The sequence below is a fragment of the Anas platyrhynchos genome, chromosome 4 (genome assembly GCF_047663525.1).
Source record: "Anas platyrhynchos isolate ZD024472 breed Pekin duck chromosome 4, IASCAAS_PekinDuck_T2T, whole genome shotgun sequence".
Classification (NCBI taxonomy): Eukaryota; Metazoa; Chordata; class Aves; order Anseriformes; family Anatidae; genus Anas; species Anas platyrhynchos.
In genome coordinates this window covers 67,350,989-67,364,572 of record NC_092590.1, presented here as the reverse complement: position 1 = coordinate 67,364,572, position 13,584 = coordinate 67,350,989, and the positions used below count along the sequence as shown (strand labels likewise).

Here is a 13,584-nt window from a genome sequence, read left to right as displayed (position 1 = left end):
TTTCTTATTCACAAAATCAATGTACTGGCCATCAGCCCAATGTAACCTCTTCAATGTAACCTCTTCTGCAGTTTAGTGTTTCCCAAATATGGCAAAATGCCATACCTGAAAGAATATAATTCAACTTAATAGATTAAATAGTTTTTTGGATTTAAATTCAAAGCAAGAATTGTTCCAGTTCAGAACAAAACCAAAGTCCAGATTTCAACTCTAGTCCTTTGTAAGTTGGTGTTTTCTAACCTTGCACAGCTCTTACTGTGTGTGTCTGCCTATAATGCCCTACTGTATTTCTTAGCATTAGAATTTCATAAGTGAACTGGAGTATCATAAAATCATAGAAAAAAATAGATTGTGAGGGTTGTCTCAAGGTTATCCCAAAGTCCTGTTCGAAGCAGGGCTATCTTAAAAGTTGGATCAGGTTGCTCAGGGCCTCATCCAGTCAAATTTGAAAATCTCTGAAGATGAAGATTCCACATCCTCTATGGCAGCCCCAATACTTATGGAGTGAAATGTCTTTCTTCTTTGACCTAGTTGGAATTCCTCTTTCTGTTACCACTGATTGCCATGCTTTTCATTTTGCTATTTCATTTGCCATGCATCTTTGAGAAAAATCTGCCTGGTTTACCCCAATGTCCCCATTTATAGTTGCAGTGGTAGCAGCACCAAAGCCTTTTCTTCTTTCCTTTCCTTTCCTTTCCTTTCCTTTCCTTTCCTTTCCTTTCCTTTCCTTTCCTTTCCTTTCCTTTCCTTTCCTTTCCTTTCCTTTCCTTTCCTTTCCTTTCCTTTCCTTTCCTTTCCTTTCCTTTCCTTTCCTTTCCTTTCCTTTCCTTTCCTTTCCTTTCCTTTCCTTTCCTTTCCTTTCCTTTCCTTTCCTTTCCTTTCCTTTCCTTTCCTTTCCTTTCCTTTCCTTTCCTTTCCTTTCCTTTCTTTTTTTTTTTTTCTTTTTTTTTTTCTTTTTTTTTCTTTTTCCTCTTCTTCTTCTGCTGAACCATCAGCTGCAGTTGGCTTCCACGTTTTTCTGTTGCAGAGCTTAAACTATTTAAGGGTCAGGAGTTTCTATCTGTTTTGGGTGAACTCCATGAGATTTTTCCATCATGTCAAAGTCCCTCTGAATGGCAGACATCTCCTTTATTGTAGCAGCTCTCAAAATTTGGTGTTCCATTACTTCATCTGGGTAGTTGATGAAGAAGTTAGCAAGCATTATTCCCTTCAATTTTTAAGGGGTAAAATTTATATGTCCAAATAAAAATCTGTCTTGCAAGATTCAGCAATTCTTTTCAGTAAAACATGAAAAACAGTAGGAGCAAAAGTTTAACACTCCACCAAAAAAAAAAAAATTACATCCTTTGTATTGGCTGTAACTATTTCCTTGTAACATTCACTTTCTCTTGCATTCACTTTACTAGGATTTTGCCATTTTAAGGCATTGGTATTTGTATTTCTAGGTTACACCCTGGAGTGTGTGTGATAAAGAGTTTTTCTCTCTCAAAATTCTGGTAGTTGGCTATTGGCAGGGGACTTTTTGTTCCTCTGCTGCCCTGAGACTTGAAAAGAGTGATGGGGCATGGCTTTTTTCACTTCACTTGTGCAGTGGATATAAGCACGAGTTTTGTTTCTCCCAAATAGTGAATTTTTGAAACTGGAAGCTGAGTTTTGAATCTTCCATGTTGTCTTTGAATTTTCTAAGTGTGTGCAGTCATGCATGGTTGGGTAGAGATTGCTGTGACATGCTTCTTATCACCCACTTAAATGTGTATGTATTTTGCACGCAGCTGCTGATATCAAATTGTATGCTGCTTCTCTGGATTTTGCCATCTGTTTGAGAAGCCTGTTTCAGTTACGTTCCAAGGCTGAACTAATCTCCTGCAAAGACCCTTCTACCACCTTCAGCATTTTAGGACTGCAAATAAAACTTTGCTTTCAGACCTCTGAAGATTTATGCTTCTCCTCTCAAGAGCTAACAGGGCAACATTCCACCCGAGCCTTGTATTTTTCCTGAATCAAGCAGATCTAATGGAAGTGCTTTATAATACAGGCTCAGCATTTTGTGTTTATTCTTAGTGTTTTCTTAGGACTCTATTATTGTAGGTAGGTCACAAATCAGACTTTTATGTACAAAGTACATAATTCTTTAGACGGTATTAAAAACCCACAGAAATTATGTATGGTATGGCACCTGGACAAGAGCTCATGAAGTTTGGATTACTGCATTTTTCTACCTTTTCCACCATTTGACTACTTTTGTTTCAGTTCTTTCAATGAACAATTAAGAGGCTGCAGTCACCTACAGTACTGCAGAGTGCTTTCTTTTGAGAAATATACCGGAAACCTATCGAAAAGTTCTGGAATTGTCTGTCTTTATAGTGTATCTTGTATAATTTATCAAAACTTTTAATATATTCCTTAATTAAAAAAAAAAAAAAAAAGCTATTGGTGGTAAATATTTTCTAGTGGTTTAGTAAAATTTTAAGAATAAGTCCCAACTACTTGCACATATAACCCTTCCTTCTCCACTGGATCTTTTCTCCCTCTTTTTCTGAGGTTCCTAGATAAGCAGCAAGCATTTAAATAAATAGGTGACCATGTCTGCTGTAGTGGAGACTACACACAGCCTAGAAATGTTTTGGTTCCTCTCTTCAGGTATGCTTTCAGTGTAGAATATTGTTTAGATCTTACTGGCCTTTTATTAATGTAAAAGTTGTTAATTCTATTTAGTTCTAGCTATTTATTTGAGTAGTCTCTCCTTTCTATTTCTCCAAGTAACTAGTAGTCCTCCTGTCAATATAACCCTATTTTCAATGTCAAGCATTTAGTATAAAGATCAATTCAAGTTCTTCTGGAGAAAAGCACTGTAGAATTCTGTTCTGCAGTTGGCTAGGAGATAACTTTGATATGGATGGGTCTTACATTTGGCCATGCAGCAGCTGGCTTTTTCCACTTTGAAAACTGAGTATGTGACTGCCTTGATAGATCTTGCTTTTAATTCCCTGGGAATTTCTCTTTCAACTTGGTGAGAGGCTAAAGTTCCCCCAAAGGTCTCAGACTTTCTTTCATTGCAGCTATTGAAGTGTAGGATAATTGGCACTGAGATACTTTTTCCAATGGCTGCTTGGTTTTCTTTCATGTCTGATAAATATTATTACAACACTTATTTCTGCTCGTTTCTCATAGCTTTTAGGAGGCTTAGATACCTATTCTTAGGAAACCATGCAATTTTGGCACAAGCTATAAACACTAGCTCTTCATAGATATAATGCAGGTAATTGCTGCGTTCCACACCTAATATATGACAGTACAAAACCCATTAATTAAGAAATGATACTTCAGAAAGCGGTAATTTTAACCAACAACACCAGAGTTACTTCCAAGGTGATTTTGTAGTAATACCCTACTACAGCTGACCTTTTTTTCTTTTCAATGCTCTTTCTGAAGTTATTTCTACTACTTCCCTTCTCAGAGCATATAATTGAAAATGAGTTCTAACCTCTTGCTGCTCCACTGCCTTCTGATCACAGAATCACTTTTTATGCTGAATTGTGGCATGCTTAACTGCATAAAGAAAAATGTGACTTTTCTAAAATGTTTTAAAATCCATGTGGAGCAGAATGCAAAAGAGTATGTGTGACCCTGTTGTATTGTATAGCTGCAGAAAAAATAAATAAATAAATAAAAGGTCAATTTTTAAAAACTGAGAAAAAGTTAGGAACCAAAACAGGCAGTTGGAAGGAGTTTCTGGGATTATCTATTTGATTCAATGTAATACCTGTGAGCCAATGCTTGGATTGGGATTTCACCTCGCTAAATATGCTGGAATAAAAGATGGTCTCTACCCTTTGTATCTTACTGAGAGGTCTCAAATGAATAGTAATACAGGGAATAAAAGACAAAAGCAGTGGGACAAGCTCTCACTTGCTTGTCTTATCTATATTGTGCCACAGATGCAGAAACATCCTCTAGGTACCTGCTGTGGCAGGTCCTGCACCATATTCCCAGGACCACGGGGGGCTAGGGAATGCAGCGGAAAAGCTTCTTGCTCAGAATCATGTCATAAATCATCAAGTGAGACCTGATTCATCCAGGTTTATCAGCTTTAGCCTATATATATTACACATACACACACAAACACATGTATAAGTACCAAAATACTTATGGCAAAAACAAACTTATATAGATGTAAAAAGCTTTTAAGCAAAAGGCTTCTTAATCTGCTGAAGGGCTTCTCTACCTGAAGGCTTTTTTTTTTCTTGCTACATCACATGGTGTAATAAAAAAAATTGTTTTTCTTTAGACAATGTGGCTTCCTAGACAATCTTGGCTATGACAATGTTACTTCCACAACGTGTATTCGGTCAAAAGAGCATCCTACAGGGAAAGCATATTAATTCACTTTGGATTTAATTTTCCTGATGGAAAACACTCTTTCTGTTCCTAAAATAAAAACCTGAATACATAGTCTGATAATATACGGCTGTTTTGCTTTATCCTGATACCTTTTTTGTTTTGTATAACCAAACCAGGCAAGGCTTCTTCAGGAAAAGAATAGTTCTCCAGTGGTGTTGAACTGGCTTGGTGACTACGTGAATGCTTTTACAACTGTTAAAATAAGGCTACACATTGCTTAAGCCTCTTTGAAGAGTTGTTTTGTCTCTGACTATCAGTTTATGTTCAGTCTAGGAAAAGGAGAGATATCACTTGGGTTTAGTCTTGTATCTTTTGCTTTGCCTGCCTGCCCCTTGACCTGGCACCTCACCCACTTGGAGCTGAGGGATGTTGCATCCCTGAAAAATCATCTCCCCCTGCCTCCTCCCTTTTCTTTTTTTCCTAATTTGGAGTCTCTACTAAGAAAGCAGATGGGGAAGATGAACAAATTTGCTCTGTAGTATGCAAGTGAGAAGAAAGATAGTAAATCTTTGGGTCAGGCATTGCGGTAAATTTAAAGAAACTGAGGTAGTGACTGGGCTGATATATTTACATTGAAATCATATGTGTAACTGTCCCCTTCAAGAAAGGAAAAGTGTATTGTGAACCAGGCATCCAAAACAGAATTCAAGGCATAGGTGTTATTGCTGCTTCTCTGTTCATCTCTATCAGTTTGTTTTAAGTTACTTGAGTAAAATTGCTTAGAAAATCCTGCTAGTTTGTGCTTGTAATTAAATTAGCACTCTTACAGTACTCTGTACATTTGTGTATATATGCATGTTTACTCGTGTAAGGATTCTCTACTGTGTAACTTAAGATATAAGTCCAAATTAAAAAAAAAAAGTATGTGGTAATGGCTATTGTGTTACTCTTTTCAATTCTTATCAATGTCTCAATGATTTTTCTATTTGACTGAAACTCTTTTTTTTTGTTTTCTCCAAAAATTTTCACCACATAGAATTTATGGTAGAAGAAAAAGCAGTATGAAGAGTAGAGGGTAATTCTGCCTTCTTCCCTGCCTTCCCCTAACCGCACCCTAGACCATGCTCTTTCATGGCCTTTCTTTGTGATGTGTGTGAGCTTGTGTGCCTTCATCCATGGAAGTGTCTGTGAAGGGTGACCCGAGCACCATTTCATTGATGACACGTTTCAGAAGGTTTATTCTGCTGCAGTTCAGCATCTATCAGTCTACACCAAAATTGTTGCTTTCTTTTTATTTCCACTTAAACACCTATATTGTTCCATTTAACATTTAAGTTGTGAGAGTATGAAGAGTACAAAATGTGTGACTAAATGGGTAATTAAAATCAAGGCTGCCTACATAACATTAGTTCTTCCTTGTTAAGTGTGTGCCTCACATGGCCAAGTTTCTATCTCAGTTACATAGATGCAGTTCCACTTATTTCAGTATGAACACCTGTGTTATTGAGAGCCAAACTTTGTCCACAGTATTTAGTTACATGACATTTTTTCCTCTGAAGAGATCCCGAGTAGATCAGTGTGCATGACAGATAGCATTCAGTGAATGAGGCAGCTGCTTAATTTTTGTCATTGCTGTTCTCTGCACAGTCCCTTTTTTTTTTTTTTTTTTTTTTTTTGCCAGGGTGTGGGAGAGTGGGTTAGAACTTTAGAACTTGACTGAAGGACTTCTATGGGTGTAGGACTATAATAAATAATACATGTAGCTATAATAAACAATACATGTATGATTTAACATTTTTATTTTTTGCATACAAATATAATACTCTGACTTCCAAAATTCCATGAGTTTGTTGGCCAATAAAATGATTTAGTAAGCTGAAGGAGATACAACATGGTTCTAATAAATATATCATTAATGGTTAATATTCTTGTTAAGAGTTGTGTTTCTATAGTAACTGCTGCAGATTCGCACTTCTAGCATTTGGAATAGTACCAAACTGAATTTAACACTAATGCTGGGAGGGACAAATCCTATGAGAGCTGCAATAGATCCCTGCTAGCAGCATGCTTTATTTGGAATTGAGATGTATGAACAACACAGTTCAGTAACCATAGATGGTGTTTAAAAAGTAGTTCTCCCTACCATCTATTCTAATGCTCAGCATGCATTTGTTTTTTTTCCTTCTATACAAAGACTAGGCCTCCTTTGAATCTTATAGCAAAGGCACACAAAATGCTTAGGTATGCTTAAGAATTGATGTTGAAATGTGTGTGTGTGTATGCTACTAATTTTAAAACGACTGTGAAGAGATTCACCCTGTGTGATTTTTCACTAATAAAGAGAGAAGTCAGCAAATGTTTATTGCTTAAACTTCAAAATATAGCTTAGGTGAGTTTTAAAAGGTCTTCTTGTCTTACCTTATACTAGCCTTGTGTGTCTTCTCTGGGACATAGTGAAGGGAGATTTCTCTTCAGCTAATAGAAGTGTATAGTGTGTATAGTCAGATAAAATGGAGACAATTTCAGTGGCTATATATTCTGTTTCAGTGTGTGTTTGCATCTATTTTTGTTTGTTACTTGAATTGAGACTGCACCCAGCAAACTCATGATCAAGTGAAGGCTGAAACTCTTTTAAGGGAAGGGAAAAAGACTTCAGAGAAGAGATATCTTCCTTTTAGCAACCCCAGTTTGGCTGCTGGTATAAATCTGAGAGAAACAGAACTTTGTTTTTGCAATTTTGTGGTAAATGCAGTAAACACCTGGGTATTATAGAAACTTCCTTCTTGCTTTTTTTTTTTTTTCTTTCCAGATGGATGAAATAAAAGGCAAAGACAGAGTGATTCTGGCTCTGGAGAAAGACCTTGGTGTCCAGGCAGGCCATACACAGAAACTCCTCCTTCAGAAAGAAGCTTTGGACGAACAGCTTGTCCAAGTAAAGGAGGCAGAACGATACCATAGTAGCCCTAAGAGAGAGCTTCCTGCAGGAGTGGGGGATATCACTGAGCTGATGGGAAGCCCGGTAAGAAAATTGTATTCCCTTCAAAAGGGAAGCATGGGACAATTACTGCCTGTGTATTCACATTGTTTTTGTGGCTACTTTTAAAATACTAGAAGTACTAATTCATGATAAACAGCCTTGCACTGCATTGTGGTGTTTTGCTGATGGTTAGAAATTTCTTAGACTTGTTCAATTTCAAAAAATGTTGAAAAACAGGTGGATACAGAGCTTTTAGCTTGTGAGCTAAAAGTGAGCTTCATCTATGAACTAACTAGTTTTCTGTGACTGAAAAGAAACTTTCTTTATCTAGAATCCCATTATTTTCATAGAGTTGTTTGTTTATTTCATAATTTTAGAATTATAAAATAGAAACTATAGTTTTCAAAAGCGGCATGTGATTTTAATCCATGTGCTATGCATTGGATTTGTTCTAGCTGATAATAAGAAATCTTGTGAGAAGTTACTAGTAATATATGAAATATTATTTATATCCACCTTTTTTAATTAAAAAAAATAATTTAATTAAAAAAATATTTTTTTTAATTAAAAAAAAGCAAAAAAAACCCCTTTGAAATCTTTACATACATTTGGCAAGTAGACCCTTTTAAATGTAAGATGTCACATAGCACTTCCACAGTATGTTATTGTTTAGTTTTTCCTTTAATTAAAATATGCTTTCCAGACATTGATGTAAGAGTTGATTTTAGATTTACACAGTCTACTTGCTAAACCATGATATTACATTTATGGATAGTAAAGTGTATTTTAAAAGGTAATTTTATATGTCTGTATGTTTTTGATATAAAGGAGCAGCATTTGGATGAACGAGATGTGCGGAGATTTCAGCTGAAAATCGCTGAACTGAATGCTGTAATAAGGAAGCTGGAAGACAGAAATACTCTCTTAGCGGATGAAAGAAATGAACTGGTAAATTAATTAGTAACAACACAGATGGTGACTGGGAGGGCATCTTTATGGTAAATGAATTAATTCTGGAAAGTCACTGTTATAAATAATTTACAAATTAGTCCTGCTTGGCCACAATCAATTATATCTAAAGGTAAGAGACATTTCTATGGATATTCACTTTGTCACCATAGACATGGATGGAATCCCTTTTGTTCCAGAGTAATAAAGCTTTATAATTTTATTTTGGGGCCATTGTAACCAAATAGACTGGTAGCTTGCCTGTGGCACTGTGTAATAGTGTTGTGTAAAATATGCATAATCCATGCACTCAAATTACTATATTAATCTTTGAAATAGACAAAATTGACATTAGTTTTGTGACATGCTTATGCTAGCTAAGAGTTAAAAAGCTCTCATGTACTGGAGATGAGTAATCTGCCATCCCCTTTCTCAAGGGTAATCTCTTAAGTAGGTGAAATTGTCCTAGGAGAATGATAGTAACTCATAAAAGAATGGATATGACAGTAATTTAAGAATGAATTTTATTAGCCTGCATTTCTTCTTAATTGCTTGTAATGAGATTAATGGTAAAACTCCCATTGACTGCAACGGAAAGTGAGTTTTAATAATAAGAATTTTTATACATGTCCTGTTACAATGCTCTATTCCCAGCGGCAGTAGAAAGGATTTCTCATTCTAATCAGGTGGAATTTTGCCCTCATGCAACCTGTGTATCTAACTGTAAAACAATGCTATTATTTATGGTGAGGGTAGAATTTCAATACAATAAATTGAGTGGAGCACTGACATCTTCATAGTTTCTTTGACATACTTAGTTTTTCCTGTTGAGATTTGAGGGCTTTGCTTTATGATGAAAGAACTAAATTTAGTTGCAATATATTGATGATTATCAAAACTAATTTTTGAAATTTTCTTGTCCAAAATCTTGGCTGAATCTAGACTAGCAAAGTTAATTGAACCATACTAGAGTAAAACTGAATTAATTGAGAACATAATAATTTATTAAAAAAAAAAAAATCTATTCCATTTTAAATAGCTATATAGTCTAAACTGCCTTTTCATATGACAAAATTGATTCCTCGTTAATTATTTTATTTTATTGGGAGAGCATGCTTTTTAACCTGGGTACTATTATCTGTTTTCACTGCTTTGCCTAGATGCTGAGTGGTGTGGTTTTTCATTTTCTTTTTCTTCCACTTTTACCAGTACACTTACTTTTCTCTACTCTGTACTCACAAGAACATCATGCTTTCTTTCAAGGTTGCATTATATAAAGACAAGATTATTCAGCCTCCTAATCCCTTCTGTGGACATAAGTCATTCAAAACATCCCTGAAGAATGCTAAAGTACTGCAACACCTTTACTGCAGTGTCCCTCTAAATGGAAGGCATGTATGACTCAGTCAAATGCTGAGGTTTCAGAAATGCATTTTGGAAATCATATGGAAGAGGTTTTGTCATATTTCAAGACAATACTACATAAACCCAGTAATATCAGTAAGCTCTTGTGATTAAGTACTGTAAAAATCATTTTATTCTGAGAACGAAACAGAAAACCAAATATTCATAGAAATTAGCTCAGGAGAGATTATATTTTTCTCATTTCTGGTTAAAACTCAGAAAATTGAAAAATCTTTTTTTGGGAAAAAATATAGAAAATGACACAAGGATTAAAGAAATAAAAGTAGTGGAATACTGAATGCACACAAATACAAGAAAGGGCAGTAATTTGCTTCACTTAATTGTCTAACATCATAAGACCACAGGAGCAAAATTGAGCAGCTTGGAAATGTCAGCAGAATGCTGAGATTGAATCTGTGCCCTCTGGCTGACTCTCTCATTGCTCTAATTACACATTAAGTATATGTTTTTTTTAAAAGTAAAGGAGGAAGAGTTTACCAGGGCATAGTTGAGTTGTTGAAAGATTGCTACCCTAGACACAGTTGATCACAGTAAGTTTATATGTAACAAGATTAGTTTATCAAGAAATCAAATTTTCAGATAATCATAAGCATTTTCCAGGAGCAATATAGGGACCAGAGCTATTTCTTTTTTTGCTTGGACTCCTTTAGTTCTTAGTTTAGCAATAGCCTATCAGATGTCAATTAACGAAAGAACTAAACTTTCTGAATGAAGGATAAAGGCAAGAGAAAACCCACAAATTTCTTCTTTCCTACAACTACAAACTAAAGCACAGCTTACTTTGTTCCTTTGCCATTTACAGCTGAAACGTTCTCGAGAGACAGAAAGTCAGCTGAAGCCTTTGGTTGAAAAAAATAAGAGGATGAGCAAAAAAAATGATGATATGATGCAGTGCATTCAGAGAATGGAAGAAAAAATAAAAAATCTGTCCAGGGAAAATATAGAATTGGTAAGTAATCATATCTAATTTCATGTTAAGAGAACACAGTTGCTTCAAGGTGGAAGTGTTTGTGAGGCTTTTGCTCTGGTACAGACATTTCAGAGTCTCAACCATAGGATGGTATATCTGTCAAATTCAGCCAATGCACATGAATATTCCTATTCTAAACTCAGAGTGACATATCCTTTGTGTCTTTGTGTTGTGTCAATTCACACTGATTAAGGAAAAGGATCACAAATTGTTAAAAATGTGTTTGGAGCCTGTAAAAATTTATGATAAAATCAGCTTCAGTAACGCTGCTTTTTTGACTAAAAGTCAAAACTGAATTTAAATGCATGTGCCAATAGCTCTACCATTATAGAATGTTGAGTTTGCTTGTCTCTAATTTTGTCCCTGATGGGTCTTTGATGCTGCCCTAAAATACCTTATGTGAAGTACTAACACTAAGGCACACAGAATGTACAATATTTTGCTGGTGAAAGAGGCCTTATGTTGTGGTGTGGGATGCAGTGATGAGTATGCAGAATTCTTGATTGCTATATATGTGAGGATGTTCTTACTGTTATGGGAAGACCCTTTAAAACATTCTTGTTAATAACAGATTTCGTTTTAATTTTGTAGAAAGAGAAGTTATCTGCACAACCAGCACTGAAGAGGCACACATCTTTAAATGATCTTAGTAGCACACGAGAGGAACAAGAAATTGAATTTCTTAGACTGCAAGTCAAAGAAAAGCAGCACGTTATTGATGATCTCACAGTGGTAATACTTCTCACATCTGGTACACATATATACATGCATACACATCTATAGGCAAACTGAAGATTTGAGAGCAATATTTTAACTCCAGTTGCAGTAGTGGCATAGAAATAGTTCTTCAGCATTGAAGGGTTCTTGTTATTTCCCAAGTAGTGAATGAATTCCTTTGAAATGTGCATAAATCTCTGGATCTTAAAGCACTCACCAGTTATGGGTTGCTTGTGGAAAGAGGTGCATCAGTCCATTCATCTTACTTACAAAACTGGCTGTCAACAGCTGAGGAACCTGGAGGAAAGGAAACTTTCCAAAACTTAATGACTGAAACATGTTGGATATAGACCCTACTGTAAACCCAACCTCTCCCTTGATCTATGAGTTCTCTTGAAAAAAAAAACATGCAAAATGGCATTCATTTCACCTAAATAAGCTGCCTACACTAGCTGTATTTATAGCAAATAGAGAGAAATTTGCATGACTAATTTAACTAAAGGTAGCAGTGTATTTTGGTATTTGGCACAGCTGTTATCCTCCATGAAAACTAAAGATGATGCTTAGAGATTTTTGCATTGTTTGGGACTCACTTTAGTTGTTCTAGATGTGTTTTGGACATTAAGATACACCATTCTGGTGCTGGAAGAAATTATTTATCATCTCTGAGAGATCCATGCCCTTCTGGAGCAGCACCTGGAACTCAGGCACACTGTTCTAGAGGATCTTAGATTGGTACTACTAAAGCTACATGATGATGAAAGAAATTTAAGATCACTCTGTGATCTTAAATCTGTGATTAAGCAATCGATTAGAATATTGAAAATAAAAACAGAAGATACATTTTTTTTAAAAAAAGAGTATATGTTATTGCTCAGTCTGGAATATTGTCTTGACAGTTCCCTTCAGATTTTGACCCAGGATTTCTCTCTGTAATTAGTGCCAATGTCTGTGTGCATTCTCCAGTGTCACAGTGTTGCAAGCAGTAGGATGTTTGCCAGACACTAATGGAAGGTCTGATTCACAAAGGGTTGCTGCTTTACCTTCCTAATACAACTTTACAGGCAAGGTCTGTGTCACTACATTAAATTCCCAATATATGCAGATATAACTCTATTTATATTTCTGCTTGAAGTGGATATGAAGGAACTCTACCCACTCCATCTCAGCCAGTTATTTGAAGAAATGTATCCTATCCTAACTGTTCAACTAGTATTAAATACTTTTTAGTATGAAAATAAAATTAATAAGCATTTTAAAATATGTTTTCATTGTTGCTTTGTCTCTTATTTACAGATGCATTTTCACAGGCAAAACCAAGTTAAATCTATGTTAACTATGTTACTGCTTCGATTGGTGGTACAAACTAATTGATGCTTCACCTGCAATATGAATGCAGTGGAACTCTGCACTTCCATTGTGCTTTTTAGCTATTATTTCTGGTTCAAATCACACCTCAGGAGAATACAAATGTATCATAAATATTAAAAATTACCCACATGCCACATACTTGATTAATATAAAAGTCATGAGCTTAACTCCAGCTGAGACCAATGTGATACACAGACAAAAGAATGATAGTCTTAGGCAATAGCATTATCTGAATCGATTTACCTTGTCCTTTGAAGAGTATCTTTGATGCTCTTGAATCCCCATCAACTTGAGTTCTCTGATGACAGGGTTTCCCGGTCAGGTCTTAACAGGAAAACTGTCAAGATAAACTCAGATGCTTGCAAAACATGCTAGTGATTTAATATTTGTTTTTTATTTTATGTTTTATTTGTTTGTTTGTTTGTTTTGTTGTTTTTTTAAATTGGCATTAGTATTGTTCTGGTAGTTTGATGTATGATTGAGACAGAAAGTAAATTGAGCAGTCTTCTTGCAAACAAAATTAGTAACAGTAAGGAGTGAGGGGTTTAGAAAGTGTTTGTTCATTCTTCAGTGGAGTGAGAGGAAAGAAAAGGAAAGACAGTGAGAAGACTAGCTAGTTTCTCCAGTTATTTGAAAAATGCTTTGGATGCAGGATACCTAGGTTAAAGCAGGGACTGTGCTTTAACCAGATCCCTGAGGAGGGAACATTCATCTCCTACAATGTCTGAAATTCAGCTGTGTGGTTTCAGGTTTGTCTTTATATATTATGTTTTCCTACACCATGGAATATCTGTTTCAGTCTACCTCAGCAGTTGTTACTTTTCCTTATTTCAAA

General features: G+C 35.5%; 1 protein-coding gene across 6 annotated transcripts in view; it reads left to right on the top strand.

Annotated features, from left to right (window-relative positions):
• Positions 1–13,584, top strand: part of JAKMIP1 (janus kinase and microtubule interacting protein 1) — a 149,470-nt gene that overhangs the window by 81,590 nt on the left and 54,296 nt on the right. For all 6 annotated transcript variants that reach the window (XM_027457410.3, XM_027457408.3, XM_005019447.6 and 3 more), the window contains 4 exons: positions 7,151–7,360; positions 8,147–8,266; positions 10,494–10,640; positions 11,253–11,393. In XM_027457410.3, the coding sequence (XP_027313211.1) occupies positions 7,151–7,360; positions 8,147–8,266; positions 10,494–10,640; positions 11,253–11,393 (618 nt within the window). The remainder of the gene's footprint in view (positions 1–7,150; positions 7,361–8,146; positions 8,267–10,493; positions 10,641–11,252; positions 11,394–13,584) is intronic.